Source organism: Myotis daubentonii, chromosome 2 (genome assembly GCF_963259705.1).
Source record: "Myotis daubentonii chromosome 2, mMyoDau2.1, whole genome shotgun sequence".
Lineage (NCBI taxonomy): Eukaryota > Metazoa > Chordata > Mammalia > Chiroptera > Vespertilionidae > Myotis > Myotis daubentonii.
This window is the reverse complement of record NC_081841.1, coordinates 3,140,397-3,163,527: the sequence shown is the minus strand read 5'-3', so window position 1 is coordinate 3,163,527 and position 23,131 is coordinate 3,140,397. Positions and strand designations below refer to the sequence as shown.

Here is a 23,131-nt window from a genome sequence, read left to right as displayed (position 1 = left end):
AACATTAACAAGCTGCTTCTAAAAGCTATATAGGAAAGCTATAAATCAAGACACTGTGGGATGCGCATAAGCATAGACATATATTTAAATGGAACAGAATAGAGACCCCAGAAATAGGCACACACATGTATGATGGCTTGTTTTTTGACTGATATCCTTACGGGCAGGGAACAGAAGCTTCTTAGGAAGCCAAGCTGCCCAGCAAGGCCTGGTCTGCCCGGTGGTGTAGATGCTCCATCTCCGGGTGTGGAAGAGGCTGGAGAGCTTTGTCCTGAAAAGCCTTTTCCTAAATAAGGTGGGCCCGGAAGGGCTCTGCCCTCTGACATCCCTGGGGCAGCTGAGCGGCTGGAAGGCCTCGCGGGGGAAAGGCGGCCGCGGGTCGCTGTCCGCGGTGCTGAACCGGGCAGCTCGCGGGTCGCTGTCCGCGGTGCTGAACCGGGCAGCTCGCGGGTCGCTGTCCGCGGTGCTGAACTGGGCAGCTCCCCAGATCCTCCCGCCCTTCCCCATAGGTGACTCCGGGAAGCCATGGCTGCTGGTCGCCCTGCTTTTGCTTTGTTTTATGTGCTTTCTTGATGCAGTTTCCTATTTGTATGTACTCTCAAAGTTTTAAGGTAAGTACTCATTTATTACAGATATGTCAAACACATAAAATTAGAGAGAATAGTGTAATGAACTTCTATGGACTAGTCACCTAGTGCCAAGTGTTAGCAATTCATGTTTCATCAAACTCTCACCCACCTCCCCCCGCAGGACTATGTGAAGCAAATCTCATGCATTGTGCCATTTCATTCATTACCATTTCAGGATGATCTTTAAAGGATAAGAACCACGTGAAAACATATTCCCAATACGTTAACACAACTCAAAAGTCATGGCTATCCCTTAACATCACCACACCTGCGGTCAGTGTACACAACCCGATGTGCGGGTGAGATGCAAAGCTCAGCGGGGTTGAGGTATCTGCCTGGGGACGCCTAAGGTCACCAGGACTTAGTGCTGGGACACAGGCTGCCCCACTCGCATCATGTGATCACGGCCACAGATTGGCACACACCAGCCTGCTTGCCAGAGATAACGTCAAGCAAGTCTGAGGCGCAGGGCGCTGACCCAGGCAGGTGGTCACACCCACAGGGTGGTCCCTGAGGACACCAGGGCCCAGGAACGACAGGCTCCAACCACACCCCTGCTCCGACAGGTCCAGGTCAAGGTCAGTGACGTCGGACTCTCTGCGGCAGAGGAGTCCTGAGTGGAATCCCCATGTGTCCCCCGTATCTAAAGTGCAGCCAGAGCTGAGCTTGAGTGGCAGCTCCGTCACCGACTGGCTGTGGATCCTGGGACAAGGCGCTTCGCCCCTCTGAGCCTCGGATTCCTCGTCAGTGGAACTCACCGTGGGTCGCCCCCAGCCTGCTTTTGCCCCCACAGGCCCCTCTCCTGGCATGACTTTCTGCCAACCCACATTCTAGGCTCCCACGAAGACCCAGTCAGAAACCCATTCCGCTGTGGCTAGTCCCTCCTGGAGTCACCTCTCCTGCATCTGACCGCGTGGTACTGTTTATGTTCTGGGCTCAGAGTAGAGCTGGAGGCCCCGTGGAAACCAGCTAGTCCAACCCCTGGTTTTAAAGACAGGAAATGAGGAACTGGATGAGGAAGGAACTTGCCTGGTGTCGTAGGGGCCGCCGGTGGGCACCCCAAAGAGGCACGCACAGCTGGGATTCCGAAAAGATTTTAATCCCTTTAACCTCTCTCCTCTCCCCTCCCGTCTCTGGGCTCTCGCTGGGTGGACCCAGTAGGAAGGGAGAGATCGAGGTTGAGGAGTGAGCCGACCATGGGGGTCATGCCCGAGGGCTGGTGCCGGACAGAGAACTCAGAGAAAGGATGTGAGGGCAGGCACAGCACCCCATCCCCCCATCTGCTCCCGATCTCAGGGCTGAGCACCTTCCCCGCCTTCTAAAGCGCTCAGCTCACTCTGCCAGCAGCCCTGCCAGGCGCCCCAACAGCCCTTCTCCTCAGCAGGGCCACCGCCAGGCCCCAGAGGGCAGTGCCAGAACCATGATGTGATGTGCATAGCTTCTGCTTCCTTTCTCCCTCTGATGAGACGGGGCGGGTGACCTGGGCGCAGGGTGACCTGGGAGCACCAACAGGCTGGGCCTCTCCCCAGGAAGAAGTGCTGGGCCCCAGGGAGCCGGCTCCAAGGAGCAGGGGCTGCAGGGGGGCTGGCGGGTCCCTTCTGGCTCCTGAGGGCCACCCACCCACACCATCCGGGACAAGAGCCTGAGAGGAAGAAGGGAGGCCGCCCCTCGGTCCTCCAGGGCCAGGGGCCAGGCTCTGAGCTCTGGAGGTTGAGTCAGAACCAGGCCTGGACGTGGGCACCCAGGACCCAGGACAAGAACCATGACAGACCGGGAGAGGCCAGTCGCTGGGCCGGCCCAGCCTGGTGCCCCTCAGGCCCGATGGGAAGGGGGCATGCGCTTCTGGGCCGGGTGTGCGGGAGGAGCTGCCTCCGGTGGGAGCGGGCTGGAGACAGGTGGGCTGCAGAGGAAGCAGAAGCCAGTGAAAGCAGTGGTCAGAGCCGGGGGTGGGGGGAGGGCAGGGAGAAGCCGTGAGGGGCAGCCTGGCCCCAGTGAGCCCGGGTCACTCCTCCCCCAAGTCCCGCGATGAGGAAGGAAGGACCAAGCCCCTGTTCTGGCCGAGCTGGGAGTGATGGGAAGGCTCCAGGGGCCATGGCGAGTGCCCCCAGGGTCCTGCAGGCTGGCCGGGCCCAGGGCGGTGTGAGCTGCCTGCCCAGGGTCAGCAGAGCAGCTGGTGCCTCCCCCGAGGACGGCGCTGGGCTCTGCCCACCCGGCTGCGCCTCACCTGAGCCTCGGGAGGAGCTGGTCCCTCAGCCGGGAGCACACCCACAGGGCCCCGCGCCGCAGCTCGCCCTGCATCCACCGCAGGTCAGCCGGCAGGTCCGGCAGCCACAGGACCAGCCTGGAGGAGGGGGAGCAACAGCTTCACCGAGCGTCGGCCCAGCTGAGCCCACCCTACCCCCCCCCCCCCGGGGCCGGAGCGGAGTGGGGATCCCTGGTCCCCGAGGCACCAGGGCTACAGGAAAGGGCTGGGGGTGAGAAGCAGCCAGAGGCACGGGTTCCACCGGGGGCGGCTCAGCCTCACGGGGCACCTGCAGGGAGGGAGGGGCTGGGGACAGAAACAGAACAGACTCTGAACTCGGTGGGTGGCCAGGCCCTGAGAGTGGACTCCACAGGCACGAGTAGAAAGGGCAGGGGCGGAAAGGGCCGGGTTCGGGGGTCAGGCTGGCTTGGGGTGTAGCCCAGCCCCATGGCTTCTCAGCTGTGTGACCTGGGGCGGGGGGTGGGGGGTGGGGGCGGCTGGGCACCTCTCTGGGCCTCAGCTTTCTCACCTGCCAAATAAGGACCGTCACCTCATCACCTCGCCTGTAGTTCCTAGCCTCCCCCATCTCTGTCCCTCTCTCACCTCTCCCCAGGCCAGCTCCCCACTCCGCATCCCTGCACGCACCCTCCCCAGGCCAGCTCCCCACTCTGCACCCCTGCACGCACCCTCCCCAGGCCAGCTCCCCACGCCACACCCCTGCACGCACCCTCCCCAGGCCAGCTCCCCACTCCGCATCCCTGCACGCACCCTCCCCAGGCCAGCTCCCCACTCTGCACCCCTGCATGCACTCTCCCCAGGCCAGCTCTCCACTCTGCACCCCTGCATGCACTCTCCACCCAGCAGCCAGGGCCCGACCTGAAACACAGCCCACCAGAGCCTCTCTTGCTTCCACGGGACCCTGCCAGGCAGAGGGCCGGCCATGCAGCTGTGGCGGAGAAAGCGCGTGGCCAGCACCTTCACTGGACTCCCCTCCCCACCGCAGGCCCTTAGAGGAGCCTCTAAACCAGGCCTCAGACTGGGCAGACAGTACCAGTGCCGTGCAACAAGCAACACATCAGCCAGACTGTCACCTCCCTCGTTCTGGCCCTTCTGCCTCGATGATTACACCCACGTGCAGGACAGAATACCAGCAGGACATTCCCCGTGGTCTGGGCAGGCCTCCCCAGCAGTGCGCATAAGCGGATTTTGTTTTTAACTGAAAAGGCGAGAATTTGCCTTTATCCTTTTTTATTTCAACCTGTGGTTTGAGTCTCGCAGCAGCACGAGGCGGAGCGGTCAGCGGAAGGCTCTCTCCCAGCTCTGCGTCACCAGCCGTCTAAACGGCGGGACTGGCCCGGGCATCACCGCCATGTGGAGCAGGGCAGAGACCTTGGCCCCTGTCATAGGCCTTCTTCCGGGGAATAGAGAGTTTTTAAAATGCAGATCTCCCAGGACACCGGTGTCCCCTCGCTGCCTTCGACCACCGTCGGGTAAAGAGCACCGTCCTCGCACAGCTACAGAGCCCTGTGTGCCTAGCCCCTCCGCCTCCCCAGCCCCATCTGGGACAGCTCTCCACCTGTAGGTCCAGTCACACCGGCTTCCCGTTCTGCTCCTCAAACGAGCCTTACTCCCTTCTGCCCCAGGACCTTTGCATATGCTGTCCCATCCATCTGAAATGCTTTTCCCTTCCCTCTTTGCTTAGTGGATTCTTTTTCATCTTTCATCTTAGAGCTCAAAAGTTATCTCCTCTAGCCCAGCCGGTGTGGCTCAGTGGTTGAGCATCGACCTATGAACCAGGAGGTCACAGTTCGATTCCTGGTCAGGGCACATGCCCGGGTTTCGGGCTCGATCCCCAGTGTGGGATGTGCAGAAGGCAGCCGATCAATGTTTCCCTCTCCTCACCGATGTTTCTATCTCTCTCTCTCTCCCTTCCTCTCGACATCAATAATAAAAAAAAAAAATTTTAAGTTATCTCCTCTAGGCAGCCTTCCATGACTAGGCAGTCCCTAGTGCAGCGGTTCTCAACCTGTGGGTCGCGACCCCTTTGGCGGTCGAACGACCCTTTCACAGGGGTCGCCTAAGACCATCCTGCATATCAGATATTTACATGACGATTCATCACAGTAGCAACATGACAGTGATGAAGTAGCAGCGAAAATAATGTTATGGTTGGGTCACAACATGAGGGACTGTATTTAAAGGGCCAGAAGGTTGAGAACCACTGGCCTAGTGTAAGCCATCCGGGTTCACAGCCAGTGGAGACTCCCTAGGCATCTCCAGGCAGAGCGGGGGTTACACAAGCGAACGTGTGATGACCTGTGCCCCGCCAGGCTCCACAAGGCCAGGGACCGGGGCTGGGTCAGTGCTGCCTCCCAGCCTCCAGCCAGGGCGGGCCCCTGGTAAGCCCTCGAGGACTCTTACTGGAATAAATGAACAACACGCTAGTCCGCAGAGTTAGAATGAGGAGAGAGGGCTTAGCCACAGCCAGCCTGCCATGGAAGAGCCTTGTTGTATAGAAAAGGAATCTGAGGCCCAGAGAGGGTAAGAGACCTGGCCCAGGCCACACAGCAAGCCTGAGCCAGCCCAGCCCCTAGAGTTATTTTCAAAAATAGCACACGGTCTCTGAGGCGCTGACAGATGGGCCCAAGGTCCTACAGACAGGAGGGACCGGGGCGCTGACCAGGAGGCCCCGGCTGGTCCACGGCAGCTACAGCCTCCGAACCAGCCCCCGAGGGCCCTCTGGGTCATTCAGCCAACACCGGCAGCGAGGAGAGACCAGCCAGGCTCTGCCCACTGGTGTGCCAGCCGCCCTTCCTGCCCCGGCACTGGTCTGCACCACAGCCCCTGCCGGCCTCACCTTCTGCCCCGGAAGTAGACGTACTCGAAGGGCAGCGTGCAGGGCAGCAGCAGGTAGGTCAGCGCCTTCCCGGGCGTCGAGCGGCGGAAGCGGGCCCAGGGCCTGGGGTCCCTCCTACTTGTCTTCTCCAGGGCTGCAAGAGAAGGGGAGCATGCCCACCAGCTCCTCTCCACCCTGCAGCCCGCAGAGGGTGCAAGAAACACAGAGCAGGCCCCCGCTGGGAGCCGGCAGGGGCCAGGCCCTCAGCTGTTCATCATCGTCCGAGAGATGGGCAGGGTGTGCCCCTTTCTCAGAAGAGGAGGCAGAGGTTCAGAGTGGAGAAGGGACTTGCCAAAGGCCGTCGCTAGGAGGTGGCAGGGCCAGGATGGACCCCTCTCCCGCCCCTCTCTCTGGAAAGTCTGCGGCGGCCGCCCAAGAAGGAACAGGTGCCCCCACCGCACCTCCCTCCATAACAGTAGCCCAGCGGTTACTAACCACAGCAGGGCTGCAGCTGCGGCCGGGACCACCCCTTCCCCAGCCCTCTATCCCCTTCATTGACCGGGTGGGAGGGGCCTGCGCCCTGGCTGGGGCAGAACCAGAGGCCAGATCCCTGCGCCAGACCATGGCACAGCCACCTGCCCCCAACCTGACTCTGGCCGGTGCTTTTAGGCACAGACACTGGGGGCCGGGGGAGGGGCGGGGTGCACATACAGCAAGTCCGAGACAGCCCCCAGATGACCTGCCGTGGCCTGGACTGGACCACCCCTTCCCTTCCCCAGCCTAGGCTGCCTCCCCGTAATGGCAGGACCCACCTCCTGGCAGGTAGGTGAGGACTAAGGGATGCCAGTGAGGGCCAGGCCGGATGACAATTCCCTTCCCGGAAGGGGGCGCCCCTCGCCAATCCCAGGTGCAGGCTGCAGTGCCCCATCGAAGAGGCGGCTCTCTGGTGCCCCCGTGTGGCCGCAGGGACGGGGCCAGGTTTGCAGAACGGCAATCTCGTACCCAGGGCTCAGCACACATTGGAGCCCATTTCTGCTTGCCCTGTGTGGTCCCTCATCCCTCCATTCCCTCGCCCACCTCACTGACTCTGCTCTGGCCTCACCACCACCATCTTTCCTCCCAGCCTCCTGCCCCTCAGCCCGTCCCCCCAAGCTAACAATAAAGGAGCAACGCAGAGTGATCCATTGGTCAGTCATGGACTGGGCCTGGGCCTACGGTTCGCTGGGCAGTAATCACGAGGGGCTGCCCCTCAGTAAACCCCTCAGTGGCCCCATCTCTCTCCTCTAGGCCACATACCCAACCTTCTCAGCCTCTCTAAACTCATCTCTGCTTCCTTGCCCCTCAACCACTGTGTTACAGACACGGGGGCTTCCAGCTCTTCTCCCCTCCACACAACCCCAGGACATTTGCACATGCTGTTGTCTTCCCCTCTCTTCGCCTGGCTAGCTCCTTCCATGTTTCACTTAGATGCTAACCCACCCCCACCAGCACCATTCCAGGTGACTGTGGGACACCTGTGATTGCAGCTGTGACATCTAGGTCACCACGCAGAATGCCTAGTTCTGCCATGTGCTGGCCATGTAACCTTGGGTAAGTCACCTAACTGCTCGGTGTTCTGGTTTCCACATTCGTACAGTGGGGACGACTCAGTGCCGTCCTCAGAGGATTGTTGAGATGATGAAATGAGTCTAGATCCTCCGTATGTGCCCCCCGCCCCCGTGCCCCTAAGTACCTCCTCGCCCCCCCCCCCCCCACCGGGCAGCGGGCAAAGGCTGGGCTTTCTCAGGCATAGACTTGGGTCCGAATCCCCCAGCTGCAGGCTCTGAGGCCTTCGTGAGTCCCTCCCCACCCTGAGCTTGTAGCCTCATCGCGGAAATGGGGTGAGGAAACCCCCCGGGCCCTCAGCATAGTGAGAAGTGAGTGGCACCGCATGTGAGAGCCCCTTGGCACCCCTGGCACTTAGCAGGAACTCAAAAAGAGTCCCGCCCTCCTCCAGGCTAGAGCGCCTCCAGGGCAGGCGCCCACCCAAGCCCCTGGTGCGTGCCCCGGAGTGCCAGCGCCTGCCCGGCGAGCAAGTGCAGGAGGAGGGCAGTACCGGCCTCCAGCTCCGGCGACAGCTGCTTGAAGTTGGGCACATCCTTGACCAGCACGCTGGGCACCGCCCAGTTGAGCGACAGGCCGTTCTTCTGGCCTCCATCTTGGCCAGTGTCCCGGGTCCCTTGGGCTGGGGCCGGGGGCTCCTTTGACACCAGCGTCCACAGCACCGGCTCCTGGGTGAGTCCTGGGTGGCGAGAGGCGGGATGTGGCGGTCAGCACAGCCAGAGCCTCCTGGTGACAGCGACCCGTCGTCCCCCCCCCCCCCCGCCCTCCCGCTCTCCACGCTGCCACCCTGTGGGCAACGCTCAAGGCCAAACTCCGCTCTGAGGCGCTGTCACCCACCGCGTCTCTCCAGGAACCTCAGGGCGTCCAGGTAGCCTTGTCTGCAGTAGTGAACCAACATCTGCCAACACACAGGTCAGGGGGGATGGGGGGGCCCGGCCCCCCTAGGCTGACGGTCACAGACCGAGACTTGTCTTCAACTGGGAGTGATTCCAGCTGCTCCCCAGGAGACCGCGCAAGGGCCCTGGGCCCAGCGCTGGGCCGGGAGGGACCTGGGACCTCCCTCCACTGCGGCTCCCGGCTGGGGCTCCCGCCCCAGCCCCTCCCCTCTCTGGCCTCAGTGCCCTCCTGGGGCCGAGGATGCCCGGGACGGTGCCTGGGACGGTGCCTGGGACGGTGCCTGGTGCCCATAGGTCAGTGGAGGATGGATCTCTTCGGTCTCCGTTGCCAGGACCGGCCCGAGATGGCCGAGGAACCCTGGGGCCCGGCCCAGCTGCTCGGTCAGAACCCCACAGTGGGGAAGAGGACCCTGCGGGCCGGGATGTGGCTCCGCCTCCCCTCGCGTGTGACCTCCGGACGGCCACGCGACCTTCCTGAGCGCCTCGCGGCCTTTCTGTGAAACGGGCTGAGATGTCTGTCCACCCACCCTCTGGAGGTCAGAGAAAACGAGCCCGTGTCCCACGACTGTTCCTTATATTATTAAACCCTACACAACCGGGCGAGCGTGGAGAGCAGCGGGGAGCCCAGCTGGTGGTGGGGAGGAGCACCTTCTGATGAAAACCTGTTGGTTGTCAAACTACCTATTTTCCAGAAGTACTGAGGGGCAAAAAGCGGGAAAAGTGGGGCTGTTGTCGCCTTTTCCTGAGCTTACGCCTCGCCTCCACACAGCGGGTCATCCGGCCAGAGTCTAGGGCAGCAGGAGGAAGCCCGGCGGCTGGCTGAGGCTGGGAAACCTGGCTTTGCAGCTTCTGGGCTGTGTGACTTCGAACAAGTCACTCAACCTCTCTGAGCTGCCGTGTCCTTTCCTGAGAAACGGAGATGATAACGGTGCCTTCTCACAGAGCCTGCCCCAGGGGAGCACGGCGGGCCCAGCAGGGTTGGTGCTGCCCCTGTGGGCGCCAGTCTAACGCCACACCTGCTCAGGGGGCGCTTCAGGCTGTGGGTTCGAGACCTGGACTGTAAGACTCGGGACATGTGTCTCAACGGCCCTGAGGCTGCGGGGAGGGTTCAGGGGCACAGAGTCTGACACGGGGCCCTGGATCATGGCCGAGGCTCTCACCCCTTCGAGGCTGGACGCCAGGGCCAGGCCTACCTCGGGGCTGGGCGCGACGATGCAGGTGAACCCCAGGTAGAAGTTCCTGGTGGAGAACTGGAAGCTGGCGTTGAAGGCGTTCAGCTCGAGCACGTTGGCCGAGGTGCTCGGGGGGCAGATGTCCACCGTCCCGGTGAAGGGCGACACGGTGATGGTGCTGGGACAGTCCGAGAAGGGCAGGTTGTTGCTCAGAGCCCCGTCGAAGTAGCGCTGCAATTGGGGCAGGAGTGCTGCCCTCAGGACGCCCGCCCTCCGGCCACACCGCGAGGAGCACCCGGCCAGCGGCGGGCCGCAGCCGGTGACCCTGTGGCTGCCCCAGTCACTAGGCCTGTCGGGCTCAGGGTACTCTAGAGTACCCGCTCTGAGCAGCCCAGGAGCAGGGGCGAGGCTGGCACACAGTAGGTGCTCAAGGTGTGCTGGTGCCCTCCACCCACACCTCTCCCCAGCGGGTGCCTGGGGCTGAAAGCACAGGGCAGGGCCTTGGCCACTTACCTCCCCTCTGAATTCGGGGGGGATCACCCCACAGTAGAAAGGGATGTACAGGGTGCAGATCAAGGCCTGGGAAGACAAGAGTCCACGGAAACAGTTGTTCACGCTCCTTCTGCTCAGAACTGCTCCGAGCACGTTCTAACCCAGCCGTGGGCAAACTACGGCCCGCGGGCCGGATCCTGCCCGTTTGAAATGAATAAAACTAAAAAAAAAAAAAAAGACCGTACCCTTTTATGTAATGATGTTTACTTTGAATTTATATTAGTTCACACAAACACTCCATCCATGCTTTTGTTCCGGCCCTCCGGTCCACTTTAAGAACCCATTGTGGCCATCGAGTCAAAAAGTTTGCCCACCCCTGGTCTAACCCCAGGAGAGCCCGCCACGTGGGTGCTATCGGTCCTGGGTCCCAGGAGAGGTCTGAGGCGCAGGGGCCATTGTTCCAGCCACATTCTCAGGGTGAAGGGATTTGAATGCAGGCCCGTCTCAAGTTCCGCCCTTTTCCTGCTGAGCGGATCCTTGCAGACCGGGGTTGCTGCCGGAGCTCTTCCCGGGGACAGACAGGCACCGGGTCCCCCTCCTCCTTCTCCGCTCCGCCAGTAACGCTCGGCCGGGAGTCCAGGGATGTCGCCCACCGTGCGTTCCTTGGACACTGTTCCAACCAGATGCACCTCCTCGAGAAACCTTGGCTTCTCCACCCACCTGGAAAGCATGGCCTGTCTTCCCAGAAAGGCTCTGACAAGTCCTGCGTAAAAGAGACCCTACCGTGGACTCTGACGCTAGTGGCATTAGTGGCATCAGGGCTGGACAATCGCCGCTGTGCCGTGTGGGGGCGCTGTCCTGCGCATTGAAGGATGTGCGGCAGGACCTCTCCCCCGGATGCGAGCAGTGTATACACGCACACACGCGCACATAGGCGCGCACACACTCTCATCGTGTGACACCCAAAATGTCTCCAGCGCCGCCCACTGGCCCGAAGGAGAAAAGCAAACTCCTGCAGCGGGGAGCCTTGCCCCCCCAGAACCCTGGGAGAATCCCTCCCGAGCTCTTCCAGAGACACAGAACCTATCCCGGCTCTGAGCAACAGAGACACAGAGTAACAATCAGAGTGACAGCAGCCAATGTTTACTGAGCACCTACTATGTGCCACACAGGCAAAGACGGTGGGATGCACTTTGGGGTCCCCTGTGGCCCCCTGGGGAAGCTGTGGACACAGCCTGCAGCCAGGGACTGGCCCCTCCCTGCACGAAGAATTCAGGTCAGCACGGACTCAGACACAGGCCCGTGCTGGGACTGGGGGCACCTGGGCGAAGCAGGGGCCCCAGGCTGCGTGGAAGGTGCAGACCCCGCTGGGGAGGGGGGGCAGAGCCGCGATGGGGGAAGCACAGGTCTCCTGGCTGGCCTCCCCGGGTAGGACCTGTGCCCCTAACTGAGCGTCCGCCTCCTGCCCCGCACGGCCATCACACACTCCTGTTTCTTTCAGTCCTGGATTGTTTCTTCGTTCGGGCAGATGTGGTCCTTCCCTGCACCCCACACACGTTAGACTAGAAGCCCCAGGATCAGGCGACATGTTGGTCTGTCCTTCCCTGTTACAGTCATGGTGATGGCACAGAACAGACCCTCAGGAAATGTTTGCCCACTGTGTCGGGAAATGCGTGGAGGACCGGGTGGGGTAGGGCTGGGCAGGCACCTCTCTGGAGAGCATCCCCTTTGGGGGGCTTTGATTTTTTAAAAAATGGGCCTTAGCTCGTTTGACTCAGTGGATAGAGCGACAGCCTGCGGACTGAAGGGTCCCAGGTTCGATTCCGGTCAAGGGCACATGCCCTGGTTGCAGGCTCGATCCCCTACTGGATCGGCGTGCAGGAGGCAGCCGATCAATGATTCTCTCTCATCACTGATATTTCTATCTCTCCCTCTCGCTTCCTCTTTGAAATCAATTTTAAAAAACAACAGACTTTTGCCCCCTCCCCAGCCAAGCTGTGTGCAGCTGAGGGCCCCCCACCTCACCTGTTCATCCTTACCTGGCCACCGCCCCTCTGTTTTGTAAACAAGCTGAGGGCTGCGAGTTCACTGCCCCCACCTGCAACACCTCCCCAACCCTGCAGATGCGTCTGCCCCGGGGGAGTGCCCGAAAGTCGCTCTGGTAGGAGCTGGCGTCCCCCCACCTGCCCCCAGCCCACTCACCTGGATGACCTCCTCGCGGCTGGCGAAGTCCGTGACGATGACGTTGTGGCCGTCGGGCCAGCGGGTCAGGGAGATGCCCAGCTGCTGGGAGGCCCGGATGTGGATGTCACTGGGCAGGAAGGCCCGCAGCTGCTGCTGGATGTGCTCGATGGGCGCGAAGGCGGGGTGGAACACGCCCAGGCTCAGCTGCTCCACCTGCTTGGCCAGCTCCAGCAGCCGGTCGCAGCAGAACTCTGAGGGGGGTGGGGGTGGGGTGGGGGGGACAGCTCCTGAGCCACGCCTGCCCTGCGGGCTGGGAGGCTGGCCTTCCCACCTGGGGGCCAGGGATTCCTGTGCCCCGCCCTGCGTTCAAATGCTCTCTCCCACCTTTTGCCCCCAGGTGACCCTTAGAGCATCTTCCTGGCTCCGAGCGTGGCACCCCTCTTCTGTGAAAAGGGGGGAACCCTAGCCCCAGTGCTCAGGTTCTCAGATGCATTACACGGCACGGACCGCTGGGCAGGACGCACGGGCCCTGGGACACCCCTCCCTCCGCCCCCGCCCCCTCTGGTCCATCCAAATCAGCGTCCGAGGAGGCTGGGAGATCCCGGGTCCCCGCGCCCGCCTGGGCCCCGACGCACCGACGGGCCGTCCCATGAGGATGCAGATGGCGTTGAGCGCGCCGACCGAGGAGCCGTAGATGCGGCGGGCGCCCTGGAGGAGGCGCGGGGCGCGCTCCCGCAGGCAGTGGGCCACGCCCACGTGGTAGAGGCCGAGGAAGGCCGCGCCGCTGAAGGACAGGCTCCAGTCGCCCTCCTCCTCGAAGCAGCTCATGGCGGTGGGGCCGGGACCAGGGCAGGTCCGAATAGGGCGGGGACGGGGGCGCTGGTGGCGGGCGCTGCGGGATGGGGCGCAGGACGTGGGGCGCAGGTCTGGCGTGGCGCGGGGCAGGGCAGCCCAGATGTGGACTCGGCGGGAGAGCCGGCCCCGCCCCTGGTGCCCGGCTGGCCCCAGCCAATGAAGCCCCGGGCTGCGACCACCCCCTCTCCTCCAGGTGCGCACCAGGTGTGTCCCAGAAGCGCCGCCCCCACAGCCTGCCCTGCATCGGGGTCACGGGGTACACGGCCCCAGGTACCCCGGGACGGGGCCCGGGAAAACGGGACCAACTCGCCGCCCGACCTCTGCCCCTGCCCGCAAACACTGCCCGGCCCGGGGCGGCCGAGGGCGGCGCAGGAGGCTCCACCCCGTGCCACGCGCTCTCCTCGGAGTCGCCTTCGCAACGCCGTGTGACTAGGGACCTCCGTGCCCCCGTCCGGCTGGTTGGCACCAACTTGCCCGCATCCTGTCACTGGGGGCAGCTCGCGGCATGAAGTACTCGAGAGAAATTCCCTGTGCGTTCCCAAGGGTGACGGGGCGGGCCCAGGGGAGGGGCCCAGGCTGCGGGGTAGGGGGGTCTGACGGACTCCCTCCCTCTCGCCCCCATGGCCACGGGCAGTCCGCGGGATGGCTGAGGGCCGGGCCTTGGTGCTGATGGGCCGAAGACCGATGAGGGTTAGTGCTTGGGGCCTCTCATGTGTTTCTCTAAATAAATATGAACTGCCTGGAACAGGGCTTGGGAGGCCACCGCTCCATGTATGAGAGTCCGTCTATGGGGAGTGGAAGGCGAGGGGCACGGAGCTGGGGAGGAAAGGAGAATGAACGAAATAGCAAAGCAAAACGCAGGACATGCACCCCAGGAGCTCAAGGGAAGGGGAGGGGACAGGGCTGGGAAGCGGGGAGCAGAGCTGGACCCCAACCCCTGCCAGCCGGACTCGAACCCCTGCTCAGGCTGCCCTGTACCAGCCCCAGACCCAGCGGAGGCAGGAGGGCAGACCCTCCAGGACCCACACAGCTCCCTGCAGGGCGCACAGCGCCTGGAGCTCTGGAGCGGCTCTGTGGGGGAGGGGGGCACTGGCCTCTCTGGCACTGGGTAAGCATGTCGCCCAGGGCATTGTGTTGTAGCTTTGCAACAGTCCTGTGACATGAACCGCACTGCCAAGCCACTTTGCAGATGAAGAAACTGAGACAAAACCCGGGCCCCGAGAGAGCTCTGCCAGTAAGAGGCTGAGCGGGGTGGGGGCAGGACGCGGAGATGGGGGAGCCCAAGTTCAGGCCAGAGGCGCCCACAGGGACAGGGCCGCAGGCCGTGGGCTCCTGACTTAGGGAGGGAGGCCTCTCTGCAGGAGTCAGGACGACAGGGCTTCTCCCAGGGCCTGAGTGTGGGAGGCTGGAGGCAGGGATCCGGCAGATGCAGTGACTGGGCCCCAGGACACAGTGAGTGGGTCAGAGTGGTGGCCCAGGCTGGTGGGAGGAGGGGCACATGGGGACTGGGTGCCCCTGGGACTTCCAGGGGAGAGGAAGATGAGCTGTGGGAAGACAGGGAGCTGCAGGTGGCACTGGGCAGGTGAGTTGGCATTCTGGGTCACAGACTCCCCGGGAGAGTGTGTGCTTTAAAATAAAAAAGTCCTCAATCTGGACGCATGCTCAGTGGTCAGAACGCCGGCCAACGCACCGAAGGGTCTCAGGTTCAATTCCAGGTCAGGGGCACATACCTGGGTTGCAGTTGGCTCCCTGCCCCGGTTCGGGGTGCGATCAGGGTGCGTGCTGGAGGCAGCCAGTCGATGTGTCTCTCTCACATCGATGTTTCTCTTTCTCCCTTCCTCCCTCCCTCCCTCTCTCTGAAAAGCAGTGGAAAGGGTATCTTCAGGTGAGGCTAGAAATGAAAGGTCCTAGAATGAGGTGGAACTCCATGAACTGTTCCGGTGTGTTTGCCAGATTTACAGTTCAGTGACAAATGCAAAGTGCAGAACAGCGTATGTCGGACGCTGCCTTTTGCAGAAGAAATAAGAGGAAAAAAGAAAATATTGATGTGTCTCCTTTTATTCCCTTTTCTTTTTGAGAAAGAGAGAGAGAAGCACGGATAGGATATTGGTATTTACAAGGGGTGGGTGGGGAAGAGCGAAGAGTGGAGAGCAATACCGCTTTGAGTTTATCTTTTTATATAAATTTGATTTTGGAACCACTCTAGTCTATTATACACTAAAAAGATTTTATCAGCCCTAACTGGTTTGGCTCAGTGGATAGAGCGTCAGCCTGCAGACTCAAGGGTCCCAGGTTCTATTCCGGTCAAGGGCATGTACCTTGGTTGCGGGCATATCCCCAGTAGGGGGTGTGCAGGAGGCAGCTGATCGATGTTTCTATCTCATCGATGTTTCTAACTCTCTATCCCTTCCCCTTTCTCTCTGTAAAAATTCAATAAAATATATTTTTAAAAAATTTATATACTAGAGGGAAAAAACTGAAAATGAAATACAAGCAGAAACAAATGAACTGTATTCCCAATGAATCATGGAACCACACCAAATAGGGGCTTTTGAACACAGGACTTAGGCTATACTGGGTGGGGCCAAGGTAGGTTTACAGTTGTTCAGATGGAAGATAATACAATCATCCTATATAATAAAAGGGTAATAAGCAAATCTACCAAACGATGGAATGACGGGTCGCTATGATGCGCACTGACCACCAGGGGGCAGATGCTCAAGGCAGGAGCTGCCCCCTGGTGGTCAGTGTACTCCCACAGGGGGAGCACTGCTCAGCCATAAGCCGGGCTGATGATTGGCGAGCACAGCGGCCTGCCTCTGCGGCAGCACTAAGGATGTCCAACTGGCGGCTTAGGCCCGCTCCCCTAAGCCGCCAGTCGGACATCCCCTGAGGGCTCCCGGACTGCAAAAGGGCACAGGCCAGGTTGAGGGTACCCCCCACCCCACACCCACCGGTGAATGAATGTCGTGCATCGGGCCTCTAGTTCATAAATAATAAGGCAAGAATAAACTGTTCGGCGTACTCACAACTATAAACCTCCTCAGCCCTCCCTGTATATCCTCAGTCTATAAACAAAAGGACGGCAAATATTAACCTCTACTTTTTGTGGTGGCATAGGATAGCAGCCTGACCATCTTTTTTGTGATTTGTAGGAATGAGCCATAGGAAATATACTGATGATAACTGAAGTTAGGGTCTCACCATCAGAGAAACGCGTTATGAATGTGGAAAGACAGGAGGCTAGAATGAACCCTGAATTGGAAGAGATCAGCCTGAACTCATGGGTGTAGATAGACAACGAGAGAAACAGATGTAGCTGTGTGTTGATTATTCTTACATGGTTTTATTTAGAAACTCTGTCCTCTGACAGGGCCTAGAAGCCCAAAAGAAATGAGCACACTCAGCACCAAGACCTTGGTTTCTAAACACCATTCCACACAAACAGGGGAAAACTCTGGGGGAATGACTGATTGCGGGGCCGAGCAGGATAAGCACAAGGTGAGCCTGGGACATCTGACGGCAGAAAGCAAGTGTTGAAGGAATGATGGAGACTTGTCCAAAGCATTCAGGAGCCAGCTTGGCTAACTCTGGGACAGGGTGAACACCCACACAAATCATCTTAAGAACAGAATGTTCATGGAATAAGATAAGAGTTGATGAGGCCATAAATGAGATAAAGGAATAAATAAATGGAGGAGAGGCCAAAGCTCTCCCTTATGTTAAATGCTAAGTGATCGCTGTAGAGAATGGACAATCCCTTTGCAAGATTCTCAGTAAAAACTGATTTACCCTGGGGGATAGGGGAGGTTAGGGGACTGTCTAGGGCGGGGGGATAAAATGGATACATATGTAATACCCTTTGTAATACTTTAAGCAATAAAAAAACAACAACAACAACAAAAAACTGATTTACCCAATAATCATCAATAGAGGCCAAATCTGGTGGGAACCAGGAACAGTTTATAGTTTCAGAGTATCACCCTCACATTGACTATTAATTACAAAAGTGAAAAATAGGTTACAGTGGGTTAACCTTGCAAATACAACCATAACCAAGTACCCAAGTCATATTGTCCCCAATAATCACATGCCTCCAGATATGATCCCCTAAGGAGGACATGCATGTGAAAGACCAAATGACCTTCCAAAGATGTCTCCATCCTAACACTCAGAATCTGGGAATACGTTATCTCACGTGTCAAAGATCTTTGCAGATGTGATTAAATCAAGGATCTTTTTTAAAAATGAATGTATTGGGATGACACTGGTTAACAAAATTATACAGGTTCAGGTGCACAATTCTACAGCACATCATCTGTACACGGTACTGTGTGTTCACCACCCCAAGTCAGGCCTCCATCCATCACCACTTATCTCCCCAATACTCTCCTCCAGGTCACCCCTGCCCTGGCGATCACTGCACTGTTGTTTGTGTTAAAGATCTTAAAACAGGGAGGTTATTCTGGCTTATCTGGGTGTGCCCCATGTAATTGTACTTCTACGTTATAAGAAGAGAGGGAGGCAAAAGAATCAGAGAGAGATTTAAAGATCCCGCAGAGCTGACTTTGAAGATGAGGAAGGGGCCACGAGCCAAGGACTGTGGGCGCCTCTAAAAGGCAGGGAGATGGGTTCTCCCTAAGGGCTCCAGAAGGAAGGTGGCCCCGCGGACACTGTGACTGTAACCCAGTGAGACCCACTGCAGACTGCGACCACCCACACTGCGACCCTGGAAACCTGTGATCGTTTGTTCCAACGGCAACAGGAAACCAATGCACATCACTTTGGTAGAATTCTTGACGAAGATGCATAACTTGAGTGAAATGATGAGGAAACATGATTCAAGGGATTAAATTAGACTAGGGCATTCTAATTAATAATTTGCCTGTACTCTTGAAAAAAAGATCATGAAAGACAAAGGCAGTTTGAAGGAGACTAAAGAGATATGACAACTAAGAATGTGTGTGGCCCTGGCCTTGAACCTGGCTTGAAGGGACGATGGGCAAAATGGAAATGTGAGCTGCAAATTGAACCATAGCCCTGAGCTGATGACCCAGTGACTGATTTTGAAAATTGCACTGTGATTACATCATAAAAGTCCTGGTTCTTATAAGAGACACTATCTCAGTAGGAGCACAGGGCATGGTGTTGTAACCTAGTCTCCAGGAGTCCCCAGATGAAGTCTCCTTCTCTGCCTCTGTCTCCGTCTGTCTATCACCTAGCTACCCACCTAGCTACCCACCTAGCTACCCATCTAGCTACCCACCTAGCTATCCACCTAGCTACCCACCTAGCTACTCATCTAGCTACCCACCTAGCTACCCACCTAGCTACCCACCTAGATACCCACCTAGCTACCCACCAAACTACCCACCTAGCTACCCACCTAGCTACTCACCTAGCTACCCACCTAGCTACCCACCTAGCTACTCACCTAGCTACTCACCTAGCTACCCACCTAGCTACCCACCTAGCTACTCACCTAACTACCCACCTAGCTACTCACCTAGCTACTCACCTAGCTACCCACCTAGCTACCCACCTAGCTACTCACCTAGCTACTCACCTAGCTACCCACCTAGCTACTCACCTAGCTACCCACCTAGCTACCCAGCTAGCTACCCATCTATCTCTCTATCTAGAAGGAAGTGTATGCGGCAAATGTCACTGATGGGAGATTCTGGGTGAAGGGGACGTGAGTGTTCCATTTTTGCATAATTCTTGCAACCTCTCTAAAAATGTGAGCTCAGATCAATATAACAAGAAGAAAGACAGCGGGCAGTTATGCCTTCCTGGTTGGCTCAGGGTGCGAGAGGCGGTCGGTCTGTGGCCATAAGTGGGGAGTTCTGCCCCTGTTGGTGTTTCCATGGTGGCTTTAGATTTGCCAGGGATCACGGATTAACCGAGGGGGCAGCCAGGCCTCTGTGGAGAACGGGTCGGAGACTTTGACAGTTGCCAGATCCCTTCTGTCAGGCAGTCCGCAGGGGAGGTGGTCATGGGAGCAGAGCAGACACGAGGGACAGGAGGGACATGAGCCCAGAGCAAACACAAGCAAGCGAGTGAAGGTGAACCTGAGCCCACCTCTCCAGGGGCCCCTGGTTGAGCATGAAGGACGAGAAGCCCAGAGCTGCCCTGGAGAGTGGGGGTGACCAGGGAGGTGGGGACAGGGAACCTCCCAAAAAGAAGACACAGTAGCAAGTGGTTTCTGAGCCGTGACAACCCCTTTAGGCCTGGGGTTTACACATGTGGTCAGTGAGCCACAGGCCCAGGCGCCTGGGAAACAGGAGGAGAAGGAGCGGCAGGCGGCCCCCAGTGAAGCAGGGGGTCCCTCGGGGGTGAGGACAACGGAGCCCCAACACGCTAGGGCGTCTGCATGCACGACTCCGGAGACCAGGTTCAGTGACGCAGATCCGTTTTATTGTGGAACTACAGGGGTATATATAGCATGAGGGGACCAATCAGAGGGAGACACGTTGCTACAGGCAACCAATTGCTGAAAGGCTGGGGTACTGTGCACGTGGCTCTAGGAGTTCGTTCAGGCGGGCGTTGCTACTTCCTGGTGTGCCGAGGAAGCATGTCATGGTGGAGTGTGCTCACACCATTGCATCAGCCGCAGCGCTGAGACATACTTCCCGAGCTCTATGTACACCCCAGACCCGGCAGCAGACAGCACCTGCCCCTCCCTGCCCCCAGCTCTGGCTCCATCCGGGCTGCCTCACGGGCTCCTAGTGGGTCAGCATCTCCCCAGCGCGGTTCCCCCAGAACCCAGACCCAGATTGGAGAGCCGGACTCGCGGCTCCCTGGGGCCAGCAGAGGCCTCTGCTTGAGAGAAGTCACTGCCCCCTGGGCCTCAGTCCCCCAATGCAAGTCGCGAAATTGACCTGCAACCTTTGTAAGAATGAGGTCCGACTTAACACACACTCACGGGCCCTGGGTGTCCTGTGGATGGTTGTCCATCCGTCGATGGAGAAAAGGCGGAGTGGCCATGAGATGCTCGGGCTCCGGTCACTCTGTGGAAAAGGGGGAGCAGTTTGTGGGGCACAGCAAGCACTAGGAAGCGCGTGTCCTGTGGGTGCGCAGCGTCCTGCCCACCTGCAGCGCGGGCTGGCGTGGCCGGGCGGCCCCTCCCCACGGCCCAGGCCCAGCATGGAGCCCGGTGCACAGGAGGTGCTTGTGCCAGGAACACGCTGTCCCAGGAGGTGGACAGAAACAGGCAGCCTGGGGCGGGGGCGGGGAGGCCGCCTGTGGGCCCAGCTCCCGGGGAGGCGGGCAGGGGGCAGGGGGCAGACCAGGTCCCACTCTGAGGAGCCGAGGAGAAGCCGCCCACAGACACTGATCGAAGCCCTCAGGCCACCGGCTCTGAGGCTTTGCCACGAGACACCTGGACCGGAGCTGCTCTGGACACACGGACGCGCGGCCAGCAGAGCTGCTGGTGTGCTCAGGGCAGAGAGAGGCCAGACCCAGACAGAGAGCCCAGGAGGGGGGCGGGGATGCCCCCAGGGCTCCCTCAGCTCCCAACTCCTCATGGTCCCAGGGAGGAGGCGAGGGTGGCAAGTGCGTGTCAGGGGCCTGTCCAGGCCGGGCACCGAGCACAGGGCTTCCCAGCCGCCCTCCCAGTCCCACGAAGCCAGGCCTTATGCCCATCTCCCAGCTGAAGGGACTGGAGCCCAGAGCTGCCAAGTGTCTTGCCTGAGTCGCCTCGCTGGTTAGGGCCAAGCCAGGACTGGGTGCTGGGCCAACAGAATCATGCTGAGCCCCAAACACTGGCTCAGTCTCGCAAGGACAGAGGGGACCAACTCTTCCCCATGTCACCAAGGCAGCCTGGGGGTGACCCTGTTAACGCCCACTGAGCAGCCTGGTGTAACAGGTGCCCCGAGGACCTGGGAGCCATCCAGGTAGGGCTGCATGTGAAAGCTCTGAGATGGGGAGGCCTTCTGAGTGTGATGACTCAGAGCCACGCCCCCACCCACATGCGCACCCCCACCCCACCTTCGCCCACCCCTTCCCCATCAGGCGCACCTGTGTTCTCCCTTCACACAGCTGGGCGCTGACCTGGTTCTGGACCCAGCCAGTCCCAGGAGGACACATCCCGGTGACCCCACTTCTCTGCGGCCCCTGCAGGTGAGGAATTCACAGACAGACAGTAAATGCTGGCCGCGGGGGCTGGGCAGGCGGGAGGGGACTTAGTGTTTCATGGCGGTAGAGTTTCTGTTCTGCAAGATGAAACAAATTTGCAAATTCGCAATGGTGATGTGTGCACAGCCTTCTGAACACACTTAAGGCCACTGAACTGTGCCTTTAAAAATAGGTAGGACAGCCCTAGCCGATTTAGCACAGTGGTTAGAGCGGCAGACGGAAGGGCTGCTGGTCCGATTCTGGTCAAGGGCACATAACTGGGTTGCAGGCTCCATCCCTGGCTCCAGTTGGGGCCCATGTGGGAGGCAACCAATGGATGTGTTTCTCTCACATTGATGTTTCTCTCTCTGTCTCTTCCCCGCCCCCATCCACTTTCTCTAAAAAAAAATCCATGGAAAAAGATATCCTCAGGTAAGGATTAAATTTTTTAAAAGGCTGACATGGTAAACTTTTGTGAATTACAGCCGGGGCTGGGAGGCTGGGCTGAGGGTGGGGGCTGCAGGGGGGAGGTGAGGCTGTCCCTGGGGTGGGGAAGGCTGGGCCAGGTGCGTGGCTGTGGGAGGTCAGAAGCCAGCCTGGGGGCACTGAGGGAGGACCAGGCAGGTGACGGAGAAGCCCAGGCCTCCCACAGGCGTGGGGTGTGGTAACTGGGGGAAGGGTGCCTGCCCTCATTTTGCGGGACTGCAGGGAGGCGGTGAGTGGGCCCCGGAGCCCCTGGGTCCGCGCTGAGCCAGCACAGTCCGAGCGGGCGCCTGTCTGCATGCACGTCCCACCCCGGGAACCAGGCCCAGTCCACGCACCGCCTGCTGCCCTATGAGAAGGTGCGGAGTCTTGTGGGTGGTTCTGGAAGTCACCGCTTTCGTTTCATTACGGACTGAGTCGTCACCCCTTGGGGAAATCCAGGGTTCGGTCCTGCAAGCATCGGGATGCCACAGTTCGGTCAACCCGCCACCACATCAACTTGCATGTGTTTTCAGTTTAAAGACAGCTTCTTTGGTAGCTACTGATGATTCATTCGCATGGAACGCACAGCCCCAGCACTGTCAGCTGTGTCTGAATGAAGCTCAACCAACACGTGTATGTCCCCGAGGCACGTTGCAGCCCGTGCCCTTGGGAACTGCCCACAGCCCAGCACACTTACTTGGGGGCCACTCCAAACAGCAGAGTCAGAAATTAAAGCACAGACATGTGAGCTAAGGGACCCGCTGACACAGGAAGGAGCGTTAAACAAGAGGCAGCTGAGGCCGCAGCTGCGGACCTGGTGTTGGAAAAGACACCACGTGACCGGTATCCGCGGTGGGTGAGGGGAACGCCGACCCCACAGCCTGGGGCGATGACGCCCAGCCCGTGCCCAGGCGCTGCCCAGGGGACATGCTGAGTCCCGGCAGCAACTCCAGGGCTCATTTTGCAGATGCGGACACACCGGCACAGAGGGGGGAGGCCTGATTCTAAGCCGGTGTTCTGCGCGCGCTGGCTTGGTGGAGAGGGCGGGGCTTCTCCCGAAACCTGGGGGAGTGGGGCCCCCCCGGAGGCACGCTGGGCCTCCGCCCCACCTCCCTGCACCTGGAGGCGCTCCGTGCAGCCGGGACACACGTCTCTACGGGCAGCTGAGCCACTTCCCAGGGGCAGCAGGACGAGTCTCGGCCCGACGTTCCTCCACTGCTCCCAACACCTGTCACTCACGCTCTTCACTTAGAAGCGAAACTTTGAAATGGAAACTTGGCGTCACTGTCCTGAAATGAGAATCGCCACCACTTGCCAGGCACTGAGACATCGCACGCACAGACTGCAGGAAACAGAGCAAAGCCATCACATGCGTGTCGTGTAGATGCCGGTGCCGCCTAAGGCCTGGGAAAAGGGGAACGACCACGTGTCGGGAAGAAACTAAAGACCTCAGTGGCCACTGCTGCTTCCTCCCTGACTAAGGGATGAAGAGGAACTGTAGGGGGCGCGTCTCTTTCCAGGACATCCTGTCATTTGGAGAAGGGAGAGCTCCCCCACCCTCCCTCAGGCACAGGTGGGCCCCTCCCAGGCCCCGCCCCACAGCCCCTCTGCCCTCCTAGGCCCCGCCCCACAGCCCGTCTGCC

The 23,131-nt window shown here is 59.6% G+C and overlaps 1 protein-coding gene across 1 annotated transcript; it reads right to left on the bottom strand.

Moving 5' to 3' along the window:
• Positions 1-845: 845 nt before the first annotated feature.
• PNPLA5 (patatin like phospholipase domain containing 5) lies at positions 846-13,009 on the bottom strand. The gene is made up of 9 exons (XM_059680896.1): positions 12,689-13,009; positions 12,072-12,304; positions 9,891-9,956; positions 9,399-9,608; positions 8,147-8,207; positions 7,803-7,988; positions 5,729-5,861; positions 2,854-2,970; positions 846-2,529 (listed from the first exon to the last, which is right to left on the bottom strand). The coding sequence occupies exons 1-9, from the start codon at positions 12,879-12,881 to the stop codon at positions 2,442-2,444; spliced, it is 1,287 nt and encodes a 428-aa protein (XP_059536879.1). The 5' UTR covers positions 12,882-13,009; the 3' UTR covers positions 846-2,441.
• Between the last annotated feature and the right edge of the window lie 10,122 nt (positions 13,010-23,131).

Bases quoted from the DNA above. Each gene is read 5' to 3' on its own strand.
- PNPLA5 (XM_059680896.1), bottom strand. From the start codon at position 12,881: ATGAGCTGCTTCGAGGAGGAGGGCGACTGGAGCCTGTCCTTCAGCGGC. The intron at 9,609-9,890 runs GTAAGTGGCCAA...CCCCAATTGCAG, and splicing joins CCCCCGAATTCAGAGGGGAG to CGCTACTTCGACGGGGCTCT. The intron at 2,530-2,853 runs GTGAGGCGCAGC...CTTCCTCTGCAG, and splicing joins CAGCTCCTCCCGAGGCTCAG to CCCACCTGTCTCCAGCCCGC.